The sequence below is a fragment of the Coregonus lavaretus genome (genome assembly GCF_964263955.1).
Source record: "Coregonus lavaretus genome assembly, chromosome: 7".
Lineage (NCBI taxonomy): Eukaryota > Metazoa > Chordata > Actinopteri > Salmoniformes > Salmonidae > Coregonus > Coregonus lavaretus.
In genome coordinates, this window is record NC_139994.1 from 16,385,714 (window position 1) to 16,413,520 (window position 27,807).

Sequence of the window (27,807 nt, forward strand, 5' to 3'; positions counted from 1 at the left end):
CACAATAGAAGGATAAGCAGAGGAGGGAGGAGAGGGAGGAAAAAGGGAGGGAAGGGAAAGAGAGAGGGGGGAGTGAGGGAGCAAGAAATATAAAATAGAGGGAAATGAGGGTTAAGAGAGAGAGGGAGGTCTAATTTTACTCCAAGCAAGCTTAATCTGCTGCCAAATGAAACTTGAGGCCAAAGGGCCTATTTCATATGCTGTATGTTTTCAAGGGTATTTCTCACATTTAAATTCCAAGCCACACATCACATCAGCTGTCGTCGTCCATGAAGGTTTCTTTCTATTGGAGCATCACAAGTACTGTATCTAATACAGTCAATGGTAGATTGGGAGCCAACTCCACTACTCCAAATCTGTGTGCAAGTCATCAAGAGGGAGGTGTATTTTCCAGTTTTGCAGTGTGAGCTGAAGAATAGGGAAATAGTGAACATCAGCTAAATACTGTTCAGCAGGTGTTCATCCATTCAGGTGTGATTCTGACCAGAAAATTGTATTTCCTGGGCTGGATAAAGGCGCAGTGAGCTGACCCTCCCGTACCATTGTAAAGACCTGATAAGAACCGCATAGCAAAACCATTTAAGGTTAAATCTAGCATTTAAAATCCACTTTCATTTGTAATGCTACTGCTGCTTTCTCTGCACAGCCTGTAAATGTAAGTCGTTCTGAATTAATCTTTTCCCTCTCTCACTCTTACTCTCACTCTCACTCTCTCTCTCTCTCTCTCTGGCTATGCATCACACCCACAGCGCTGTAAACTGCTCTGCTCAGCTTTTCCTAATCAGCAGACTACGACTATCTGTGGCCATCCAATGTTGTGCTGCTGTTGTCCTACTATTTAGAACTACAGGGTGGGGAAGGAATAATGTTGCTCACTGCTGAATCGCTCATGTGATTCCACTAAGACTGCTTCACAGTGTTGGTCAAGGGTTTGCGTTCAGAACCATACAGTATATAGAGGAATGTATAGTGTATATGGCACTGGGTATTGTAGTCTGTAGCTTGTGCATTTGTTGGTGAACTCTTAGGTGTCCTTTTATCTGAGAACAAAAAGAGAACATCTAGACTGGCAAGGGCACATCTAATTCTGTGACTGTTAGAAGGTAAGTTCTGTATTAAAGCTGGACTGTTCACACAATGCAGATCTGCTGTAGGCCAATCATCTCCTAGAAAGCGAGATTAGCCTCGTTCCCCATCAGTGTGTGTGTGCGTGTGTCCGTCCGACTGTCCATGTGTGTGCGTGTGTGCGTGTGTGTAAGGATGTCTGTAGCATTGCTCTGTCTGTCTTGTGTGATTAATGGAGCATGGCGCCAGGCTGAAAGGCAGACTGGGAGGACAAAGACGATTTTTAAATGGACGTGACTTCTACAAAAAGATGTGTGTGGGCGCGTGCATGCAAGCGTGTGTGTGCATGTGTGTGTGCGCGTGCATACATGCGTGTGTGTGCTTGCGCGTGCGTGCCTGTGTGTGATTTTAAATGGACGTAATCTTCTACAAAAGCTCTGTCGTGGAGCTGGACAATAGGCTAGCTCTCCACATAGACAAAGACAGCCTGAACAGTCTTTTGTTCAAATTTCATTGGCTGTCCTAGAAGCAAGCACTGCATAAATTGCTAAATCAAGACCATGTACAGTCTGACAGATTGGTTTTATTTTGTCAACCTGGCTACACACAAGGTTGTAAGGTTGAGATGAAGAACCCTGCTGGGGATCGTGGTTGACCATCTATTAAAGATGCACTATGCAGAAATCGCAAAAATTCGAATAGTTCTCCTAATTTCAGTTTATGTGACAAAACAAGCAGTGATTGTGTAGTGAATCATTGTACCATCCAAACCGCTGTGAAATATACTTTCCATAACCAAAAATATTGTATTTTCAGCTGTTTGAAGATGGTGTACAAAACCAAAAGTTGTCACGATCGTCTAAAACAGGAGACCAAGGCACAGCGTTGCGAGTGAACATGATGACTTTAATGAGTAAAGCACGTAAATACAAAACAAAAGACGATAGTGAAGTCCAACAGTGACAATGACTGTACATGGAACAAAAACCCACAACCACAAGGTGAAAACACACAGTATAAATATGGCTCCCAATCAGAGATAACGAGCCGACAGCTGACACTCGTTACCTCCGATTGGGAGTCACTGACCAACCACGGAAAACAAAACCAATACCAAACACCACAAATGAACACACCCTATACCCAACACAACCAAATGAATACACCCTGGCTCAAACAACACAGTCCCGGAGCCAGAGCGTGACAAAAGTAAAAGACGCAAGAATGGGAAGCATAGAAATAGCGCACATAGAACAGAGCTACCACTCCTTAGAATTTCTGTTCAACGTGAATGAAAGATCTATAACTCACATTTCTATGTGAATTTGGTCGGGTCGCCCCAAAAAGTTAAATATTGAAGCTTTAAAGGGTCAAGTCAGACAGTGAATACTCAGACAATAGTTTACTGTATTAAAACCCTTTGAGGAAATGTGTCTTGTGTCTCCCAAGCATACAGTAGAAATACATTACATTCCACAACATCACATTGTGTGTACATGATGAAGACCTCAGTGTGCTGGGTGTCTACTTGGCGTTCATGCCTGCACCATGATTCTGTGCAAAGCCAACTAATCATAATGATATAATCCTTAGTCTCTTGTGATGCTTGTCTGCTATATCGCCATTTCTACAGGCCTTTCTCTGGGGTATGTGTGTGGGTGTGTGTGCATGCGTGTGTGTGTGAAGGGGAAATTGTCTGTCCCCAGTGTCTGAGGGGTACATGTTGTCATGGTGACAGCACACCTGAGTGACCGTCGCCTCTTCCTGCTTGGATGTGCTGTATGTATCATGTGGAAGGATAATTGATTCAACTCTACAACTGCCATTTCATTTAGCAGTGGCATGTTGGCAGGTTTAGCCTTCACAGGTCACATAACCACTGTAGCTTTGATGTAGTGACGTTAGTCAGCCACTCAACCAGTTCAAACTCATTATATTATGTAGAACATGTAAGAGGGGAATTAGAAGAGAAATTCATTATACGGTGCAGATAAGGGACCACAGTCACACGTTGCTCTTTTTAACATGAGATGACATGAAATGAAATACAGAACATGATGTTCACTCTGACTCTCCCCTCTAGTGGAGACGGTCTCTGCGTTCAGACATGACACAGGCCTTTGATTTTCACATCAGCACTCTGAGCTCTAGAAGAGAGGAAGGGAGGCATACCTGTCCACTGTACTGTCTGATGTTCAACTGAAATGCATGGGGAGAGAGTTTCACAACACGCACGCACGTAGACACCCGCACACACTCACACACACACACGCGCACACACACACTCAGGCAGATAAGGGCTAATCTTGGGCTAGCCGCTGTTCATTTAAGATTTAGCCTTTCTAGATCCCATGCATTAGCGTGAACGTGTGTGTGTGTGTGTGTGTGTGTGTGTGTGTGTGTGTGTGTGTGTGTGTGTGTGTGTGTGTGTGTGTGTGTGTGTGTGTGTGTGTGTGTGTGTGTGTGTGTGTGTGTGTGTGTGTGTGTGTGTGTGTGTGTGTGTGCGCATGCGTACGTGTAGCCATGGCCCTCCTCTCTGCCACTAAACTAAATCCCTTAAAGCCAGTTCCAGTGGGAGCGCTAAGATGCTAGGCTAGCCTAGTGCTTGGCAGACCTGTCTACTTCATTGAAATGAAAATGAACTTCAATCACTTAGCTAGTACTATCTGTCTGTAGTTTGTTAAAGCAGTGTAGCCTGGGCAACATGCCTTGAATAGAAAGTCATTTGGCTGGATTTAATTGGAATGGAAGTGATAAGGTTGGCAGTTTCAGGTTCCAACGTTTAAATTTCATTAGAAGGTTTTATTGGGAAGACTCTCTTTTGGGGAATTCTGAGGAATAGTGAAAGTGTTTCTGGTGATTGTAAAAGCATTTTCTGTGATTTTTCTATTGAATTTAGCTGAATGGTTTTTCATGTTTTTGAGATTTCCTTTAAAGATCACAATAATATTGGTAAACGTTATAGTGTGTGATAGAAATGCTTTCAAATGTGTGTGGCTATATCTATCAACCATAGATGAACAATAGGCTTTCAAGCATTGGTTTATTTCACATTGAATTATTGACAGTGCAATCAAACATCAATCAGATTTGGACGTTAATCTAATGTATTAGCCGGTGGGATATGCCTCAAGGGGCTGCTATTGACACCTCTCTTTTTTCTCCCCCTCCTCCTCCTGTTCACGCTGTACTGTGTCACCTCCTGACCAAAAATCAATGAAGGAAAGTTCGAAACTGAAAGTAATTTATAAAATGCAATTACAGACACCCAATACAGGAGGAGTAAAGGGATCCTGTGCGTGTGTGTGTGTGTGTGTGTGTGTGTGTGTGTGTGTGTGTGTGTGTGTGTGTGTGTGTGTGTGTGTGTGTGTGTGTGTGTGCGTGTTCATGGGATCCTGCAAATCCATCTTGTTTTGTCTCTTCCACCTGAGTTATTAGTGTCCTCAACCACTAAATCATATTGATTGGAACTTGTCATGGGTTTGAAATGAGGTCCGCTGGGGTCATTGGAAACAGAAATGGCAGTTTATTGGATTATGGGTTTACTTTGATTTCCAGCAACGACCGGACCATGCATGAGAATGTAGGAGGCCTCCCCAAAGAGCAGAGTCGATATCTCTCTCTCTCTCGCTCTCTCTCTCTCTCTCTCTCTCTCTCTCTCTCTCTCTCTCTCTCTCTCTCTCTCTCTCTCTCTCTCTCTCTCTCTCTCTACTCCCCATATTAGAAAATACTATTATACTAGGGTCTAAATTCTGTAGTATTACTATATTTATATCCTATAATATTCACTGTAGTGTTTTAGTGGACTTTACTGTATTATTCACTGTACTGTTTTACGAACGTAAGTATTTACTGAAGTATACTGTAGTGAAAGAAAACTGTAGTACAATTGAAGTTGAACTTTATTTTAAGAATGTGAAATGTCAGAATATTAGTAGAGAGAATTATTTATTTCAGCTTTTATTTCTTTCATCACATTCCCAGCGGGTCAGAAATATACATACACTCAATTAGTATTTGGTAGCATTGCCTTTAAATTGTTTAACTTGGGTCAAACGTTTCGGGTAGTCTTCCAAAAGCTTCCCACAATAAGTTGGGTGAATTTTGGCCCATTCCTCCTGACAGAGCTGGTGTAACTGAGTCAGGTTTGTAGGCCTCCTTGCTCGTACATGCTTTTTCAGTTCTGCCCACACATTTTCTATAGGATTGAGGTCAGGGCTTTGTGATGGCCACTCCAATACCTTGACTTTGATGTCCTTAAGCCATTTTGCCACAACTTTGGAAGTATGGTTGGGGTCATTGTCCATTTGGAAGGCCCATTTGCGACCAAGCTTTAACTTCCTGACTGATGCCTTGAGATGTTGCTTCAATATATCCACATAATTCTCCTTCCTAACGATGCCATCTATTTTGTTGAAGTGCATCAGTCCCTCCTGCAGCAAAGCACCCCCACAGCATGATGCTGCCACCCCCGTGCTTCACGGTTGGGATGGTGTTCTTCGGCTTGCAAGCGTTCCCCTTTTTCCTCCAAACATAACGATGGTCATGTCTCCCGAGTGGCGCAGTGGTCTAAGGCACTGCATTGCAGTGCTAGCTGTGCCACTAGAGATCCTGGTTCAAATCCAGGCTCTGTCGTAGCCGGCCGCGACTGGGAGACCCATGGGGTGGCGCACAATTGGCCCAGCGTCGTCCAGGGTAGGGGAGGGAATGGCCGGCAGGGATGTAGCTCAGTTGGTAGAGCATGGCATTTGCAACGCCAGGGTTGTGGGTTTGATTCCCATGGGGGGCCAGTATGAAAAATAAAATAACTGTAATAATTACTAACTGTAAGTCGCTCTGGATAAGAGCGTCTACTAAAATGTAAATGTCATTTTGGCCAAACAGTTCTATTTTTGTTTCATCAGACCAGAGGACATTTCTCCAAAAAGTATGATCTTTGTCCCCATGTGCAGTTGCAAACCGTAGTCTGGCTTTTTTATGGCGGTTTTGGAGCAGTGGCTTCTTCCTTGCTGAGCGGCCTTTCAGGTTATGTCGATATAGGACTCGTTTTACTGTGGATATAGATACTTTCCTACCTGTTTCATCCAGCATCTTCACAAGGTCCTTTGCTGTTGTTCTGGGATTGATTTGCACTTTCGCACCAAAGTACATTCATCTCTAGGAGACAGAATGCGTCTCCTTCCTGAGCGGTATGATGGCTGCGTGGTCCCATGGTGTTTATACTTGTGTACTATTGTTTGTACAGATGAACGTGGTACCTTCAGGCATTTGGAAATTGGATGAACCAGACTTGTGGAGGTCTACATTTTATTTTCTGAGGTCTTGGCTGATTTCTTTTGATTTTCCCATGATGTCAAGCAAAGAGGCACTGAGTTTGAAGGTAGGCCTTGAAATACATCCACAGGTACACCTCCAATTGACCTAAAATTATGTCAATTAGCCTATCAGAAGCTTCTAAAGCCATGACATCATTTTCTGGAATTTTCCAAGCTGTTTCAAGGCACAATCAACAAAGTGTATGTAAACTTCTGACCCACTGGAATACAGTGGTACAGTGAATTGTGATACAGTGAATTATAAGTGAAATAATCTGTCTGTAAACAATTGTTGGAAAAATTACTTGTGTCATGCACAAAGTAATGTCCTAACCGACTTGCCAAAACTATAGTTTGTTAACAAGAAATGTGTGGAGTGGTTGAAGAATGAGTTTTAATGACTCCAACCTAAGTGTATGTAAACTTCTGACTTCAACTGTACAGTATATACTATAGTAATTAATGTAGTATTTTTGCGGATTGTAGCATACTATAGTATTTACTGTAGTGTTTTTGTTGTATTATCTTTGACATAGAAGTGGAGGCTTTCTCCTTGTGAAACATATAGGAGAAATGTTTAAAGAGCACATTTTCCATAACCTGTAGGTACAGTGGGGAGAACAAGTATTTGATACACTGCCGATTGTGCAGGTTTTCCTACTTACAAAGCATGTAGAGGTCTGTAATTTTTATCATAGGCACACTTCAACTGTGAGAGACAAAAACAAAAATCCAGAAAATCACATTGTATGATTTTTAAGTAATTCATTTGCATTTTATTGCATGACATAAGTATTTGATACATCAGAAAAGCAGAACTTAATATTTGGTACAGGAACCTTTGTTTGCAATTACAGAGATCATACGTTTCCTGTAGGTCTTGACCAGGTTTGCACACACTGCAGCAGGGATTTTGGCCCACTCCTCCATACAGACCTTCTCCAGATCCTTCAGGTTTCGGGGCTGTCGCTGGGCAATAAGGACTTTCAGCTCCCTCCAAAGATGGTGTTCTTGGGGTTGTACTCATCCTTCTTCTTCCTCCAAACACGGCGAGTGGAGTTTAGACCAAAAAGCTCTATTTTTGTCTCATCAGACCACATGACCTTCTCCCATTCCTCCTCTGGATCATCCAGATGGTCATTGGCAAACTTCAGATGGGCCTGGACATGCGCTGGCTTGAGCATGGGGACCTTGTGTGCACTGCAGGATTTTAATCCATGACGGCGTAGTGTGTTACTAATGGTTTTCTTTGAGACTGTGGTCCCAGCTCTCTTCAGGTCATTGACCAGGTCCTGCCGTGTAGTTCTGGGCTGATCCCTCACCTTCCTCATGATCATTGATGCCCCACGAGGTGAGATCTTGCATGGAGCCCCAGACCGAGGGTGATTGACCGTCATCTTGAACTTCTTCCATTTTCTAATAATTGCGCCAACAGTTGTTGCCTTCTCACCAAGCTGCTTGCCTATTGTCCTGTAGCCTATCCCAGCCTTGTGCAGGTCTACAATGTTATCCCTGATATCCTTACACAGTTCTCTGGTCTTGGCCATTGTGGAGAGGTTGGAGTCTGTTTGATTGAGTGTGTGGACAGGTGTCTTTTATACAGGTAACAAGTTCAAACAGGTGCAGTTAATACAGGTAATGAGTGGAGAACAGGAGGGCTTCTTAAAGAAAAACTAACAGGTCTGTGAGAGCCAGAATTCTTACTGGTTGGTAGGTGATCAAATACTTATGTCATGCAATAAAATGCAAATTAATTACTTAAAAATCATAGAATGTGATTTTCTGGATTTTTGTTTTAGATTCCGTCTCTCACAGTTGTGTACCTATGATAAAAATTACAGACCTCTACATGCTTTGTAAGTAGGAAAACCTGCAAAATCGGCAGTGTATCAAATACTTGTTCTCCCCACTGTAGTTAGGACTGGGGTTAAATTGGATAATTCAGAGCTTCTGCTCTTTATGTACCCTGTATGGAACGCAATATATAGTCAACACTTGGAATGCAAGTTTCTCACTTATGCGTGGCACAAATTGGGATATGGGGGAGGGGAATGAGCAGGGTATATGCTAATTAAATTCTGTAGCATTTACTATGTTTTTGCGGATATTACTGTAATATTTAATACATTGTTTTTTTGCGGATAATACAGCAGTATTTACTATAGTATTCTACAGTATACTACAAAGTTATCTAGTAAGTACTACACATGATCGAGGGATACTACAGTGTGTAGTATAGTATTCTACAGCATACTACAGTTTACTACAGAATTCTATAGTATGTACTGTAGTATTCCATAGTAAATTGTAGTATTTTTTCATGTGGGTCTCTCTCTCTCTCTCTCTCTCTCTCTCTCTCTCTCTCTCTCTCTCTCTCTCTCTCTCTCTCTCTCTCTCTCTCTCTCTACCCTTCTCTCTCTACCCTTCTCTCTCTCGCTCTCTCTCTGACTTTCTCCCTCTCTCTCTCTTTACCCCCCTCTCTCTCCCTGATTACCTGACTATCTTTCTTTCTCTCTCTCTCCTTTTTCTCTCCCTTTACCTGACTCCTGGAACCCTCTCTTTACCTCTTATTGCGGACTATTTACAAGTCAGCTTCCTCTCTGCCTGTAAGAAAGGTTCTAGGAATACATGTCATTTTAGTCTACTAACTAACTTATCCCTTTTCTCCATACCATGAAGCAGCTGTGTGTTTTATTTCAGTTATTGACCCAACAATGTTCATTTTCTTTCTGTCTTCCTCAAGTGAGGGGCATTTAAGTATAACCCAAGATCTCTCTTGAAAGATGTTTCCATCAAATTGAGTTGTTGCAGATAAAAGGCTGTGAGCGTGATGACGTAGGCCACATAAAATACCTTTTGCGGTTACATTCCCATATACCGAATAAAAAATACAAGTTAAATGGGTTTCCATCGCATTTTCAACTCAAATAATGTTTGCGGGATATAGCGAATGTGCCCACTCTGGTATTGGCACGTGCGCTCTAGCCAACAGCGCTATCTGCACACTGTTGGCTAGAGCGCACGTATGGCCTACATGATGAGATTATTATTATGGACTAAAGAGTGTGATTATTTTTATTTGTCAAACGGTAGCTAAGCATCGATGATCATGTCACCAGAATAAGACCCTCAATATTTATTGGAAAGGAGCATCAAACTCATCACCTTGCACATTCACCATCCTGTGAAGTTCATCATAACTTATTTCATCTGTAGCCTAATAAACTGCATGCTTTCCCGAGTCGTAGTGGGAGAACCATACAACATATCATCGCGTGACTCCAAGTTTACTTCGATATGATGGCTATTATATCAATATTTGTGCATTTCTCACATAATTCATTTTACAGACACAAAAAGATCCCACCTTGTCTAGCGTATTTTGTTTTGTCGACATTTGGAAAGTTTACAGAAGATAATTATGTTTCCATCAGGCCTGTCATGATTTTTTTAAATCCGACATGTACTTTATTCGCATAAAAAGGTTGAATGGAAACCTGGTTAGTGAGACTAACCTGGATAAATAAAGGGCACTGTAGAAAATAATTCCAAGCTGTTTTGCAATGGAATTGTGTTTCTGAAAGGTCAGCTGACTGTGTTGTTGTGGTGTGTGCACGCGCATGCACATTTATGTGTTTATGCCTATTCAATAGAAAACCTTGTCTGCCACCAGTGCACACACACACACAGAGAAGGTTGCTATTGAATTGGCTGTTATTTCATTGGAAGACACATTTCTTTGTGAACGGGGGACCTCATTACTTTTTGGTGCTCTTGCCTGTCAGTTTAGGAATCATATCCAAATGCGAGACATTAACTTTGAATTGTGGGTTAATCTGCCGTCTATCACTCCCAAGGGCTTAATCTGGGTCCAGGAAAACATCCCTACGGTCCAATTTAGTCCATTTTAACCCATTAAAATCCAAATGTAAAACTGTATGACACGCTACTCTCCATGTCCTATAAGAGGAGATCATTAGCCGTCATTTGGCGTTATGCTAATCAGCAAATTAATTGTGTTAGATATCGCTGCTCTACACCGTTCCTGTGACAGAATAAATTGTTAATTTACGCTTAGCTAATTAAATTAATTTTGTATGTTTGCATAATTCTGTCGAAACATGATTAAATGACTCGTTCCTTGTTTTGTCGCTGGGTCGAGGCCACTCGCAAACAGATCATTAGAAATTATGGAACTCATAATTCTAATACCATAACATTTTGTATTATACACCAGATATTTACATTTGTACAGTGAATAATTGAATGTGCTTATAAAACCCTTACTTAATAATGCATGCAATACTTAAGAATAAGACGATTTACAGAGGAGAAGTGGGCACTTTAGACGCATTTGGGGAGATGGTGGTGGCAGCGACGGAGGGGGGAGGGAGGGGGAGGGAGGGGGGAGGGAGGAGGAGGGGGGGGGGGGGGGGGGGGGGCAGCGACGGAGGGGGGAGAGCCATTGCTGCTCTACCTACTTTACAAACTGAAAATCTCATTAAGTGTGACACTGAAGATTAGTTGAGAGGGACCAAAGTGGAGAGAGACTGAGCACACAAAGTGCTGCCTGCTCTGTGCTGCCAGTGAGGGGAGGAAGAGGAGGAGACTTTAGCTTTGTTTGCCTTCATTAATTCTGCATTGGAACGAGCTGCTTTGAGGAGGGGGAAACTCTCAGTCACTGATCAGAAGAGGCTATGAGGATATGACAGGCAAACAGGTGCCCTCTCTTCCCTCTGAGGGAACACTCTCCCCCCTTTAACTCTCCTCCTCAGGTCTTTAATTGGGGTGAATTTGGCGTCAGGTCATCTGCGTGATGACAACATAAAGACAGCTTTTATTTATGGAGCTTCAAGATCTATTAGAATCTGGATTGGAGTCCACCTGTGGGAAATTCAATTGATTGGACATGATTTGGAAAGGCACACATCTGTTTATATAAGGTCCCACAGTTGACATTGCATGTCAGAGCAAAAACCAAGCCATGAGGTTGAAGGAATTGTCCGTTGAGCTCAGAGAGGATTGTGTCGAGGCACAGATCTGGGGAAGGCTACCAAAAAAAATTCTGCAGCATTGAAGGTCCCCAAGAACACAGTGGCCTCCATCATTCTTAAATGGAAGAAGTTTGGAACCACCAAGACTCTTCCTAGAGCTAGCCGCCCGGCCAAACTGAGCAATCGGGGGAGAAGGGCCTTGGTCAGGGAGGTGACCAAGAACCTGATGGTCACTCTGACAGAGCTCCAGAGTTCCTCTGTGGAGATGGGAGAATCTTCCAGAAGGACAACCATCTCTGCAGCACTCCACCAATCAAGCCAATATGGTAGTGGCCAGACGGAAGCCACTCCTCAGTAAAAGGCACATGACAGCCCGCTAGGAGTTTGCCAAAAGGCACCTAAAGGACTCTCAGACCATGAGAAACAAGATTGGTCTGATGAAACCAAGATGGAACACTTTGGCCTGAATGCCAAGTGTCACGTCTGGAGAAAACCTGGCACCATCCCTACGGTGAAGCATGGTGGTGGCAGCATCATGCTGTGGGCATGTTTTCCAGCAACAGGGACTGGGAGACTAGTCAGGGTCGAGGGAAAGATGAATGGAGCAAAGTACAGAGGGATCCTTGATGAAAACCTGCTCCAGAGTGCTCAGGACCTCAGACTGGGGCAAAGGTGTACCTTCCAACAGGACAATGACCCTAAGCACACAGCCAAGACAACGCAGGAATGGCTTCGGGACAAGTCTCTGAATGTCCTTGAGTGGCCCAGCCAGAGCCCGGAGCCCGGATTTGAACCCGATCGAACATCTCTGGAGAGACTTGAAAATAGCTGTGCAGAGACTTTCCCCATCCAACCTGACAGAGCTTGAGAGGATCTGCAGAGAAGAATGGGAGAAACTCCCCAAATACAGGTGTGCCAAGCTTGTAGCATCATATCCAAGAAGATTCAAGGCTGTAATCGCTGCCAAAGGTGCTTCAACAAAGTACTGAGTAAAGGGTCTGAATACTTAAGTAAATGTGATATTTCTGTTTTTTATTTTAAATACATTTGCAAAAATTTCTGAAAACCAGTTTTTTCTTTGTCATTATGTGGTATTGTGTGCAGGTTGATGAGGGGGAAAAACTATTTTATCCATTTTAGAATAAGGCTGTAACGTAAGAAAATGAGGAAAAAGTCAAGGGGTCTGAATACTTTCTGAATTCGCTGTAATTATCTACAAGAAAAGTCTAGACAGAATGTCTGAAAATGGAAGATTAGACTTCCATCATGCCTGAGCCAACCAGCAGAAGAAGATGAGAAAGTTGACAAACAGAGGGTCTCTTGTATGAGGAGGAGGTGAAGTTATATACAGCACTGTAAATATATTCTCACAACGTTTTGTCATGGTTATGGTTAGAGAGTTGTTTTCTGATTGGGACTGGGTTTTATATAGAAATGGAAATACAGGAAAATCTCACATAGTATTCTTTGATAGGTAGTCGATTGTTAGGTCAATAGGCTGTTGGTCGACCGAGATTTCTTTTTTCTTTTTTTTTCTTGGTGCACAAGACACCTGTCTGATTTGCTCCTGTGTCAGTGGATTAATCCATTGCGAAGGCCACAGGGATTATATGATCATATAATGTACAAACAATGGTGCAACACTAATAAATCTAATATTATTTATCTAACAGCACCTGTTTTTCACACATAATATGCCCGCAGCTCTATTTATAATAATAATAATAATCCTCCTTTTTCTTGATCTCCTTTTTAATTGTTATTATTACAATTATTATTATGATCATCATTATAATAATAAGTAATGTCATTATCATTAGTAGGCTTTGTATAGTAGCCACCATCGAGCTGTAGGCCTAAGAGCGCGTCCTGTTCAGTCTTAATACCGTAACTTACTTAGGTCTATATTTCAATATATAGGCTACTGTATCAATCAATCAATCATTAATTCGTTCATGCCATCACACAGCATACGAGACGTAATTTAAATAACAAAGGGAGCTTTGAACAATTAGCATAAACAATAAATAAACCACAATTCATGAATGCATGCCACTGTTTTTAGTCTGCTGTAATAAAGGCTTTATATATTATTATTTTTATCTCATTAGAACAGACTCTCTGGTACACTTATTTATTTAGTGTTATACAATGGGTGGGTCTAATTTTTTATTTTTATTTTTATTTAACCTTTATTTAACAGGTAAGCCAGTTGAGAACAAGTTCTCATTTACAACTGCGACCTGGCCAAGATAAAGCAAAGCAGTGCGATAAAAACAACAACACAGAGTTACATATGGGGTAAAACAAAACATAAAGTCAAATAATAAAACAGAAAATATATTTACAGTGTGTGCAAATGTAGCAAGTTATGGAGGTAAGGCAATAAATAGGCCATAGTGCAAAATAATTACAATTAGTATTAACACTGGAATGATAGATGTGCAAGAGATGATGTGCAAAGAGAGATACTGGGGTGCAAATTAGCAAAATAAATAACAATATGGGGATGAGGTAGTTGGGTGGGCTAATTTCAGATGGACTGTGTACAGGTGCAGTGATTGGTAAGGTGCTCTGAGAACTGATGCTTAAAGTTAGTGAGGGAGATAAGAGTCTCCAGCTTCAGAGATTTTTGCAGTTCGATCCAGTCATTGGCAGCAGAGAACTGGAAGGAATAGTGGCCAAAGGAGGTGTTGGCTTTGGGGATGACCAGTGAGATATACCTGCTGGAGCGCATACTAGGGGTGGGTGTTGCTATGGTGACCAATGAGCTAAGATAAGGTGGGGATTTGCCTAGCAGTGATTTATAGATGGCCTGGAGCCAGTGGGTTTGGCGACGAATATGTAGTGAGGACCAGCCAACAAGAGCGTACAGGTCACAGTGGTGGGTAGTATATGGGGCTTTGGTGACAAAACGGATGGCACTGTGATAGACTACATCCAATTTGCTGAGTAGAGTGTTGGAGGCTATTTTGTAAATGACATCGCCTAAGTCAAGGATCGGTAGGATAGTCAGTTTTACGAGGGCATGTTTGGCAGCATGAGTGAAGGAGGCTTTGTTGCGAAATAGGAAGCCGATTCTAGATTTAACTTTGGATTGGAGATGCTTAATGTGAGTCTGAAAGGAGAGTTTACAGTCTAAACAGACACCTAGGTATTTGTAGTTGTCCACATACTCTAGGTCAGACCCGTCGAGAGTAGTGATTCTAGTCGGGTGGGCGGGTGCCAGCAGCGTTCGATTGAAGAGAATGCATTTAGTTTGACTTGTGTTTAAAAGCAGTTGGAGGCTACGGAAGGAGTGTTGTATGGCATTGAAGCTCGTTTTGAGGTTTGTTAACACAGTGTCCAATGAAGGGCCAGATGTATACAAAATGGTGTCGTCTGCGTAGAGGTGGATCTGAGAATCACCAGCAGTAAGAGCGACATCATTGATATATACAGAGAAAAGAGTTGGCCCAAGAATTGAACCCTGTGGCACCCCCATAGAGACTGCCTAGGTCCAGACAACAGGCCCTCCGATTTGACACATTGAACTCTATCTGAGAAGTAGTTGGTGAACCAGGCGAGGCAGTCATTTGAGAAACCAAGGCTAATTAGTATGCCAATAAGAATGCGGTGGTTGACAGAGTCGAAAGCCTTGGCCAGGTTGATGAAGACGGCTGCACAGTACTGTCTATTATCTATTTAATTTCATCCTGGATGCTGATTGTTTAAAACCGCATTCCAGCCGGTGTCTATTCCACAAGTTATCACCGTCTAAAGCTATGACGTTGAAATGCCTATTTACTCTGTTCCATCTCAATGCGCAATCCACTGTCTCATCAACCCAGCCAGGCAATTTATAAACTTGATCTCCACTATAAAAAGCATCTAGACATTATCTCCCATTTCTTTTAGACTAGCATTTGATTTTCAATAGCCGAGATTTGCATAAACCTTTGCAGTCTTTCCAGCTTCAGTTTTAAGTGATTGTGTTAGCTGTGTTGTTGGCTAGCTCCTCTGAACAACAGTGTCCTGACGAGAGAGCACATGTTCTATGCCAGGTGAAATCGGAGACCATTAGTTCATTGTTATGGATGTATCTAAATAAATGTCACTATAAAACAGCTTAAACAAATGCAAATGCAGCTACTTTGCTGTTATTCTGGCTGCACTGTTTGACGTGATTGTAGTTGTCCATAGTTGGCTAGCTAGCAAGGAAGGGATAAGAACTTTGCCAGCCAGTATGGCAATGGAACATATAGAATGAACGACTGGGTCGCTCGCGTCCATAGATGCAGAACAAAAATAATTAACGACTGGGTCGCGTCTCTGACAACCAAACTGATAGAACAAACAACCAGCCGGCTTGGGTAGCAACCTTAGATTTGTGTTGGGACTATATCTCGTGGAAGGATTAATTAGTATTAATAAATTCATCAAAATAATGTTTTATATGAAAATATGTCAATCCTTATTTGAATATGTTGGTAACCCGTTGTATAATAGTGATAACGCCCTCAAAGCCGGTGTTCGGGCCTAACAACACCCGTACCAATATATTCTCCAAACACTGGCTTCTCGGGCATTATCACTTAATTGTTTACACTGTTACAAATGGTCAGAAAAAAATATAATTTTGTAATCTAACAGCAACTATTTGGCACACATAATACTCACCTAACACTTGCTCTTATACCCTCCTTTTTTGTGATCTCCAGTTGTTTCCACAACTAAGTCAAATGTGTTCCACAGATCTGACTTCCCCTTTCCCTCCTGAGCAACCAGTAAACATTAGCCCTTTTAGAGTTTTTTTTTCACCTCCTCCGCATCCATTTTGCTCTCGACCTTACTGTGTTAGGAGTTTGCTATAACCAATTTATTGATGTGATTATGATAGGCTATAGGTCAGGCCCTATTGGTCACATGCATGCGATGCTTACATGGTTCACGTAAAGAGAGCAAGGGTTGAGGGAATAGGGAAATATTTTTCCTAAACAAATTAGGGATTTCGGTAACAGAAATAGTATAAAGCTAAATGGCTGAAATGATGTTGCAGCTTCAGGACGGACAGCGCAATAAACACTTACTGTGCTGTGGTGCTTTTTCGCTGCAGTAGGAAGGAGTACGAGACAACGTGCGGCAGTCACATAGGCACTTGCTGTCTTTTTTTAACACAGTGTTTCCATCGGGCTCTTTCTTGAGTCATTTGTGTGTCTTAATGATTTAATCAAACAGTGTGCTTAACGTATCAGACAAGCTCAGTGCATATGTAGTTGATTTTATTCAAACACATAGGGTGTGTCTGTCGATATATGTAACCAACTGGCTCGATTCGGTCTTATGTAGCAACATTTTAAATTGTGTGTTTTACATTGGATAAAAGTAGAGACTCAGAGCTAGAACATTTTATATCATACTACAAAGTTGCGGAACAATGGGAAAGTAATTATGTTTGAAAGATGATAAACTTGTAAAATCACTTCTGAGAAAATGGCCCTTGAATGTTTTGGTACACACACTGGAGAGCTCTTCTTTGTCTACACCCATTAAGCATTGTTCATACCCTGTTAAGCTTTAGCCCCACCCATCTCTTTAAGGATTCACATGTGAGGCCATGTACTAAACAACCAAAGATTTCAAGACTAAAGGCTGGTTTATACTACGGGTGTGTTCGTAAATTTAAACTGGACTGCCAGAGTATTTTCTGGGCGTTCATAAACTCACAGCGTTGTCAGATTGTCCGTTCATAAATTCAGAGTGTTTCGCTCTCGAAGCGTTCAGAGCGCACACTGGACGCTCTGGCCGAGGAGTAGGGTTGATTTGAGCATTCTGACCTAACAACAGCAGTCAAGCACCCAATCTAACTGGCTAACGTTGGCTAGCTTGCTAGCTACTTCCAGACACAAATGAGAGAACAGCTCACTCTGACCATTTTACTCGCCCTAGTAGAGCTGGTTAGGCTGTTTTTATGTTATCCATAGCGTTGGTGACTGCAACTGTGCTGCTGGCAACAATTTAACTACGCTTTTTTGCCAACATTGACTGACACCAGCCATATTCAACGGGTGTTGAGCGTTTGTAAATTTGTCAGTTATTCTGCGCTCTATGAACCATAATCCCAACTCATAACGTTACTACCCTGCATGAATCTGCAGGTAGCTAACCAACCAGGTTCAATGTTAACTAGCTAACATTAGGCTATAACTAGCAATGCAAATGGCTCTGAGATACGAATAATATTACTACACAGATCATACATATAACGTTAGCTCGCGAGCCAGCCAGCTAACGTTAGCTAGCTGACAGTACACTTTAACTTGAAATGAAAACGACTTTCTGACAAAATTTGTAATATCTGAAAATGTAGCTAGCTAGACTATTTTACCCGTATACATGGATGGACGCTTCTCCCTCTCTGTCACGGATGCCATGGTTGCCCTTAGTTTGAAGATGTAATCCGGAGACAGGTGTTTTATACAACAGCCTTCTGTGTGTTCTCTTTTCGACTCCTTCTGCATATTTGCAATCTCAAATGCCAAAATTTTCTCCATCTCCTTAGCTATCATACTCTAATTCCACTGATTTCAAAACTCGGTCCTCCAGAAAGTGGAGAGCAACACTTATGCAGTTCTACTACATGATATCTTTCAAAAAGCAGGTTAGAAAGGATTATCTACACATACTGACCAGCTCATGTTATAGACAGAAGGGCGCTACATGGCAGACCAATCCAAACTCATCTCTCGGCATGTCCAGCCCACTCATTACCTCAGCCAATCATGGCTAGCGGGAAGGTTGCTGTCTTTTTCCGTCGCTAAACCAACTAGGCTCATAATTTAACATTGTATTCGTATTTACAGATGGCATACAAGTTTGTTATTAAGGCAAATGAAAGTTCACATGTTCCAGAAGGCATTTCTGCCCAAAAACGCATTTTAATTTTAAAAAATATTTTACGTGCAAATGGCTCTCCTGTGAAGTAGTGATGCGCGACATATGCCTAGTTTCCTGAAACAAGTCACATATGGAAAAATAAGTTAAAAAATTTCGACCAATCGATTGGTCAAAAGAACAGGACGACTCTCGGTCGGCCAAGATTTGTTTTGGTCGGGGAGAGCCCTTATAAATTGTTCTCATTTTTCATAGCTACAGCGCTGTGGAATAGTTCAGTTATGTTGAAAAAGGCTAAATATATTTAAAAAATATATCATAATAAGAAATAGCCTTCTTGGGTTTCCTGCCAGTAATTTGTGACACGTTTCACATTTTGAAATAGAGACAGTGTATAAAGGATACGGTACTTACCAGTTACATCTCTGTATGATCCTAGAACTATGAGACTATGAGCCTACAAAGGATCTGATTACATTTCAAATCGCACAGCAAATGCCACTTTTTTGTTAATATATTTGTATATTATACAGTGAGGGAAAAAAGTATTTGATCCCCTGCTGATTTTGTACGTTTGCCCACTGACAAAGACATGATCAGTCTATAATTTTAATGGTATGTTTATTTGAACAGTGAGAGACAGAATAAGAACAAAAAAATTGATTTGCATTTTAATTAGGGAAATAAGTATTTGACCCCTCTGCAAAACATAACTTAGTACTTGGTGGCAAAACCCTTGTTGGCAATCACAGAGGTCAGACATTTCTTGTAGTTGGCCACCAGGTTTGCACACATCTCAGGAGGGATTTTGTTCCACTCCTCTTTGCAGATCTTCTCCAAGTCATTAAGGTTTCGATGCTGGCGTTTGGCAACTCGAACCTTCAGCTCCATCCACAGATTTTCTATGGGATTAAGGTCTGGAGACTGGCTAGGCCACTCCAGGACCTTAATGTGCTTCTTCTCGAGCCACTCCTTTTTTGCCTTGGCCGTGTGTTTTTGGTCATTGTCATGCTGGAATACCCATCCACGACCCATTTTCAATGCCCTGGCTGAGGGAAGGAGGTTCTCACCCAAGATTTGACAGTACATGGCCCCGTCCATCGTCCCTTTGATGCGGTGAAGTTGTCCTGTCCCCTTAGCAGAAAAACACCCCCAAAGCATAATGTTTCCACCTCCATGTTTGACGGTGGGGATGGTGTTCTTGGGGTCATAGGCAGCATTCCTCCTCCTCCAAACACGGCGAGTTGAGTTGATGCCAAAGAGCAATTGTTTTCTTGGTGACAATGGTCCAAGCTGCCTTGAGATCATTGACAAGATCCTCCCATGTAGTTCTGGGCTGATTCCTCACCGTTCTCATGATCATTGCAACTCCACGAGATGAGATCTTGCATGGAGCCCCAGGCCGAGGGAGATTGACAGGTCTTTTGTGTTTCTTCTATTTGCGAATAATCGCACCAACTGTTGTCACCTTCTCACCAAGCTGCTTGGTGATGGTCTTGTAGCCCATTCCAGCCTTGTGTAGGTCTACAATCTTGTCCCTGACATCCTTGGAGAGCTCTTTGGTCTTGGCCATGGTGGAGAGTTTGGAATCTGAATGATTGATTGCTTCTGTGGACAGGTGTCTTTTATACAGGTAACAAACTGAGATTAGGAGCACTCCCTTTAAGAGTGTGCTCCTAATCTCAGCTCGTTACCTGTATAAAAGACACCTGGGAGCCAGAAATCTTTCTGATTGAGAGGGGGTCAAATACTTATTTCCCTCATTAAAATGCAGATCAATTTATAACATTTTTAACATGCGTTTTTCTGGATTTTTTTGTTGTTATTCTGTCTCTCACTGTTCAAATAAACCTACCATTAAAATTATAGACTGATCATTTCTTTGTCAGTGGGCAAACGTACAAAATCAGCAGGGGATCAAATACTTTTTTCCCTCACTGTATACCAACATAAAGCACAACAATGGCAGAAGGGAACAAACAGGTAGTAAATGTCCTTTTAGAGTGTGGTTGGTTGGTTGGTAACTTGGTTGCTTGGTTGCTTGGTTAGTTGGAGCTCCAGGACTGTGCTTTTCTGTCACATTACCTACTTACCGATGCCACAGGGAGCCTATGGTCATTTTACACATCCACACACACACACACACACACACACACATTCTCTCATCCACACACACACACACACACACACACACACACACACACACACACACACACACACACACACACACACACACACACACACACACACACACACACACACACACACACACACACACACACACACACACACACACACACACACACACACACAGTAAGAAAGAGTCTGCTTTAATGGTGCATCTAACAGCCTTCTTATAAGACCATTAGGCAGTTCTAGTGCATGGTCACAATACAGCACTGCTTAACAGCTGTCTAGCTCTCTGCAGGGCCGGCTCTGCTCTCCAGCACCAATGGTTTCAGCTCAAGGCAAGCATACTGTGTAGTAATGTTATTGATGACTCTGTTTTATGGCCCTGTACTTATAGTAGGGTGAATAGAGGAGAGGATCCCAACTGTATGAGCCAACATACGGTCAGATGTATAGCAGATGGGCGGCAGGTAGCTTAGTGGGTAAGAGCGTTGTGCCAGAGCCAACTAGGTGAAAAGTCTGTCGATGTGCCCTTGAGCAAGGCACTTAACCCTAATTGCTCCTGTAAGTCGCTCTGGATAAGAGCGTCTGCTAAATGACAAAAAAAAAAAAAATGTATAGTGTTTGATAAAATCAATAAAAACATAAATAAAAATGCCCTTGTAGAGTGGGTTCTGATGGAATATATAGCAAAAATACTATTTTTGAAGTGGTTGACAGTAGTGATATTGATTCAAAAGAAAACTGAGTGTTGTTGTTATACTGTAAGAAAGAACTATAGCTTCAACACATTCACATTGCATTCAAGTATGACAAAAATATGCATTTAAAAACGAAAATGTTCAGAGGAAATGTTTTAATGCATACAAGGTTTCAGTGGCTGCAAAGGATGTAGCTAGCTATGAGTATTGTCTTGTGAAAGACCTGTTTCTCATTAGTTACAGCTGGTCAATCAATACTGAAGGATGATTCTATATTCTTTCTGATAATACTTTACTCAATTGGAGGTTAACTGTATGTATGCCCAGGGTCACTCCTCCACTGTCCTCCCTCCTCTCTCCTTCTTATAGAACTGTCGACTCTCCCTCTCTTTCTGTTCCCTTTCTCCATCAACTTTTATAAGGGCTATTTTCATTCAACCCATTATAGTCTGCCGGCCTTCATTCTTCCTCTAGAATTACATCTCAGGAAAAGCTTTGCAGTTTCTTTACCATGGATATGATTGGAGGTTTTTAATAAGAGCTAAGTAGAATGTAGGAAGCTCATCTCTTCTGTCTACTCTCTTCTGCAAAAGAAGACTAAATGAGATTTTCTAGTTTTCTCATTTTAACATGAACTCAGTCTTCCAATAGGCTAAGTAGATGGTTGTTTTATAACAGTCTGAAATGGGTTGTGTGAAAAATATAAACCATATAATTTCATTGTAAAGTTTAATTGTGGTAAATGTTAAGTATGAGTAATACCTTCACTTTTCTGGCAGACCTTAGTAGGACACCTTTATACAGTATGTGTGATATCATGTTATTAAAGTATGAAACTCTTTGCTGTACTGCAGTGAATGTCAGAGCTTAAACTATGGTTAATGTTCTGTTAATGAACTTATGCCTAGTGAGACCTTGATTTCTAGCAATCAGTACTCAGATGTGGCAATAATAATTATAATTGCTAAATTAGCCTATCATGTTAATTATTACATTTTGTTAGTTTAATTTGATCACATACTCTTCTCTCATGCTCATCGTTAACAAGCTCATCCTAAACTGAGGTCACAAGGCGCAATATTTCCCCTGGCATTATGTACTGTAGGTGGACCCAACCTCTGTTGACCCCCGCATAAAATAATTTAGTTTCAATTGAAGATATTGGTAAGAGGCTCTGGATATTGATTTCGGGGGTGTTAATAAGGGGTGTGTTTATCTGTAAGACCAGAGACTGACATGTTGTCACCCCTATCTGTGGTGTTTGCATTAAGTCTTAGACCATGTCTCCATTTGTTTACACAGATCGATAAGGTACTTAAACTATAATTAGCCACATAATCAATGTTGTCTTTATTAGAATATATAGCATCACAGCACTGTAAAGACTTTTAATAATCCATATATTAAAACAGTATGCCATCGCTAAAGGACAGTAAATATTGGTTTACCAGCCTAAGAAGCTATAGATTGCCGTTGTAGTTAAAGGTGCAATATGCAGAAATCACTCTGCCAGTTTATGTGACAAAACAAACAAGTGTAGTGTAGAGAAACATTGTACCATCTAAACCGCTGGGAAATATATTTTCCATAACCAACAACATTGTATTTTCAACTGTTTGAAGCTGGAGTACAAAACCGAAAGTAAAAAACGCAAAAACAAACTTAAGAATGGGAAGCATAGAAAAAAGCACATAGAACAGGTCTACAACTTCTTAGACTTGCTTTCAATGAGAATGACAGATCTAGAATTTACATTCTATGTGAATTTGATCGGGTCGCCAAAAAGGTACATATTGCAGCTTTAATGTAAAGTGTCTGTATATCTTTAGACTGCATCGGTTGTAACCATTCATAAGGCATCCATTTTGTTTTCTAACTCTTAATGAATGGAGTAGTTTGGACTATGCTGCTTTCTATTGGTGTTCTTTGTTTGCTATTAGTGGAAGCAGAACTTCAACTCCATCACATCTTCTGGATCCTATTACCTTTATAGTGTAATACTTTGGACCAGAGCTCTATGTAGTGGGCTTGGCTGGGAAAAACAAGTGCCCAACTGCATATAGGAAATAGGGTGCTATTTCAGAATCATCACTAAATTATGTCTGAGGGGATTTTGTCATGTCATTGGTGACAGCAGTCCACCCAGAGATGGGTTGTGATGGTTATCAGGTAGCTGAGTTGTGATGGTTATCAGGTAGCTGAGTTGTGATGGTTATCAGGTAGCTGAGTTGTGATGGTTATCAGGTAGCTGAGTTGTGATGGTTATCAGCTAGCTGAGTTGTAATGGTTCTCAGTTAGCTGAGTTGTGATGGTTATCAGCTAGCTGAGTTGTGATGGTTCTCACTTAGCTGAGTTGTGATGGTTATCAGGTAGCTGAGTTGTGATGGTTATCAGGTAGCTGAGTTGTGATGGTTATCCGGTAGCAGAGTTGTGATGTTATCAGGTAGCTGAGTTGTGATGGTTATCATGTAGCTTAGTTGTGATGTTTATCAGCTAGCTGAGTTGTAATTGTTCTCAGTTAGCTGAGTTGTGATGGTTATCAGGTAGCTTAGTTGTGATGGTTATCAAGTAGCTGAGTTGTGATGGTTATCAGGTAGATGAGTTGTGATGGTTATCAGGTAGCTGAGTTGTGATGGTTATCAGGTAGCTTAGTTGTGATGGTTATCAAGTAGCTGAGTTGTGATGGTTATCAGGTAGATGAGTTGTGATGGTTATCAGGTAGCTGAGTTGTGATGGTTATCAGGTAGCTGAGTTGTGATGGTTATCAGCTAGCTGAGTTGTGATGGATATCAGGTACCTTGCAGTAGAGACAGACTAACAGTGTTGTGACCTGGAGTGGAGGTCAACCAGCCACTATAGGTGCACAATAGTTCTCTGGCTGCTTGGGTCAAATGGTCTGCTGCTATAGATCGATACGGTACGGTATTGCCTTACCTCCATAACTTGCTACATTTGCACACACTGTATATATATTTTCAGTTGTATTTTTGACTTTATGTTTTTTTACCCCATATGTAACTCTGTGTTGTTTTTCTTGCACTGCTTTGCTTTATCTTGGCCAGGTCGCAGTTGTAAATGAGAACCTGTTCTCAACTGGTTTACCTGGTTAAATAAAGGTGAAATAAAAAAATAAATAAAAAATAGAGCATATATGTGTGTGTGTGTGTGTGTGTGTGTGTGTGTGTGTGTGTGTGTGTGTGTGTGTGTGTGTGTGTGTGTGTGTGTTTGTGCATTTATGGGTTTATGTGTGGGTACATGTACTGTATGTGTGTGTCATTCCATAGCATCTACTGTTGATGATTGCTGAACCACAGTTTCGACTGCTGTTGCGTTGTGTTATGACTTACATCCTGAACACACAGAGCGTGTACAGCTCTCTCTGCCCCAGCCATCTCCCTATACCTATAGCCTAGGCACAGGGGAAGCCAGCTGTTTGAGCCTGGCCTGTAATCAGCTGTGAGGCTCAGGCCTCTGCTGGCCAGAGTGTTCTCCATGTTTACCAGATGCAACGTCCGTCCCCCAAGGTAAACTACCCATCTGGCAGCACTGAGCCTCAGCAGACACACTGGCCCAGTGCCCAAAGCATGCTGGAAAATGGAGTCAAACACATTGGCCCATGGCCCAAAGCATGCTGGATGATGAAGTCAAATAAACTGGCCGTGGGCCCAAAGCTTCATAGGTCAACTTGTGTGTGTATATTGTACTGTGGCTGTCTATAGAGGACAATGGACAAACAGGAAGTATGGATAAACATCCACTGCCTGCCTGCACATGTTTTAGAGTGCCATCACATCATGCAAATTGATGAGCTCAGTGCATACACAAAATACAGGACTCACTTATTATGATATTATTTATGAAATCTTAACATCAACTAGTCTGCACAGAACAATATTGATTTGTTTTATCAATCTACTCTCCATACAGTATGTATTTTCTATATGGACTTTATCACCAGTTGTAAGTCATTCATGATTACCATGTATAGGTCTTAAATCATGCCCTCCCAACATGCCCTCAGAGTCCATAAAATACACATTATTACATATGCTATTAGCCCTGTTGAGTAGGCTAATCTTCCTTCATATTTTATCTAAATTAATCTGTAAACATGTCCATTGACTTAAACCAGATGGACTCTGCAGGGAAGATTTCTGATCAATACCTTTGTATTGTAATCTCTGTATGTAATCAATGAAACTGTTTATGTTCAGTAGCAATATGTAGTTCAATGTGAACTAATGAATTTGGGATTTCAAGGTATTTCAAGCAGTCAGGGCTAAAGGCTATTCTGCCTACGCAGGTTCAGAGTGGACATACGGTACCCATGACCCTGTGGTCAATAGAAACAAGGCTAAAATAGAGGTTTTAAAATGTCACCTGTAACTACAGATGTAGAATCTTAATTTGATCACTCTTTTGTTGCTGAGGATTTTCCTGTATAGCAGGAAATGCTAAATTGTAGTGTATTCAAGATTTTAAAAGGCTTCTAGAGTTTGTAATTTCCACTTTAAAATGTCAGACTTTATTTGCCTTAATGAAAAATGTATCAACCCCTACAATAAATGTACATTTTCTGTTGCTGCAGGAATATTTTCCTGTTGTAGCAAACTGGCTCAAATTAAGATCCTACATCTGGCCAGTGCTCAAAGAAAGCTTCCTACAGAAATTGTATCCATAATAACGTTAATCTACTCCAAGCTAGGTTCAAATGGCTTTTAATGTGCAATTCAAAACACACCTGTCATTCAACGTTTTGATTATTATTATTTTTTTCTCTTCACCAAGCACCCTATGGGAACCATATAGGCATATTTTCCCCCTACACAACGATATGTTTAAACCTGTCTGTAGGGACGAAGTAAATTCATGTCCAAAGGTCCAACTTATTGGTAGCAAAACCTCATTTTCTATGTATCGACCCCGGAGGGCCTCGGCCCACGAAATGCAAAAACCCTGGGCAAGACGGATCTGCTGTCACGTCTTACAGTAGAAATCAGCCAATCAATGTCACTTTCCGCTGCCGGGGCCTGTATGAACCTAATTCCACTCATTGTGGCTAAATGGTGATAAACCTGGGGGTTCATCAATCATCAATCCAAGCAGCGCTCTGTGCTTAATAGTCTGGTCTTTACTCACTGAATAGCCGCTGCATCTATCTATCTGGGGGAGCCAAGTGGAAATCCCTTCTACTATCTGACTGACTGACTGACTGACTGACAGAGAGAGAGAGAGAGAGAGAGAGAGAGAGAGAGAGAGAGAGAGAGAGAGAGAGAGAGAGAGAGAGAGAGAGACAGTCGCTGTGTTCTGTCTCTCACACATTCTAATTCCCAAATGGGGGCTGTCTGCTACTTTTTTTAATTGAAGATCGCTGAAAGATGGATTACCGGTATCTCCTCTCCCCACTTCAGAATCCGTTTTGATCAGTCCGTTTTGTAGTGCCTGAATGTGAAGTCAATATTTCCTGAATATGATATTAATATCTGCTGATGCGTCTCTATGCCTGCTTAGAGAAATATGTTTGATTGTCTCAAGTACTACCGTGTGTCCTGTAACAGCCTCTAAATGTATGACAAACCAGTTAGTGAAACGTATCTCCTCTTCTCTCTCTGTTTCAGGTGACAAGTGTTCATGCTTCCAAGGGAGACCTCCTCAAGTCGGGCAGCCCCAAGTCAACGTTAAAACACATATGGACAGAAAGCGGCAAGGACCTGTCAATCAGCAGGTTGCTGTCACAGACTCTCCATGGCAAAGAGAACACCACAGCCCTGGATCTGCGCTACGACACCCCAGAGCCCTACTCCGAGCAGGACCTCTGGGACTGGCTGAGGAACTCCACCGACCTCCATGATTCTAGACCTAGAGCCAAACGGCGGCCTATGGTCAAGACGGGCAAGTTCAAAAAGATGTTTGGCTGGGGAGACTTCCACTCCAACATCAAGACAGTCAAGCTCAACCTCCTCATCACCGGGAAGATTGTGGACCACGGCAACGGAACGTTCAGTGTCTACTTCAGACACAACTCCACAGGCCAGGGCAATGTGTCTGTGAGTCTCGTCCCACCAACGAAGATCGTGGAGTTCGATGTGGCGGCCCAGCAGTCCGTGATCGACGCCAAGGACTCCAAGTCCTTCAACTGCCGCATCGAGTACGAGAAGGTGGAGAAGGGCGCCAGGAACACGCTGTGTAACTTCGACCCATCCAAAACGTGTTACCAGGAGCAGACTCAGAGCCACGTCTCCTGGCTCTGCTCCAAGCCCTTTAAAGTCATCTGCATCTACATCTCCTTCTACAGCACTGACTACAAGCTGGTGCAGAAAGTCTGTCCGGACTACAACTACCACAGTGAAACTCCCTACTTCCCCTCTGGCTGACCACTCCCACAACAACAACCCCAATGTGGACCAGAAGCACAGAGTGGGGCTTCTTCTTCTTTTTCCCCACCCAGAGAAATATATGTTAGCTGTACTGTTCTGAACATAAAATAATGTGTAAAATGAATTGATTACCTATTTATGAAATGAAGACTTTTGATGACGATACAGAAAGTAAAGATTTATGGGGGCAGTGACACATAATAATTTATTTATTTCAAATGTTGTGCAAAACTGTTATAATTATTTTTATAATTATAATATTATTAGTATACAAATACTATGACTAAACAAATAATATTGATTATAATTCATTTGTTTTATTGGTTTCATGCCTTTTTTCCATCAATGATTT

General features: G+C 41.7%; 1 protein-coding gene across 1 annotated transcript in view; it reads left to right on the forward strand.

The window, feature by feature from the left end:
* The window catches only part of LOC311132316 (neurexophilin-1), a gene marked incomplete at both ends in the record, with an annotated part of 39,067 nt that extends 11,615 nt beyond the window's left edge, over positions 1 to 27,452 (forward strand). The window contains one exon of the mRNA XM_084165565.1: positions 26,697 to 27,452. Coding sequence (XP_084021691.1) covers positions 26,697 to 27,452 — 756 coding nt within the window. The remainder of the gene's footprint in view (positions 1 to 26,696) is intronic.
* Positions 27,453 to 27,807: the final 355 nt, after the last annotated feature.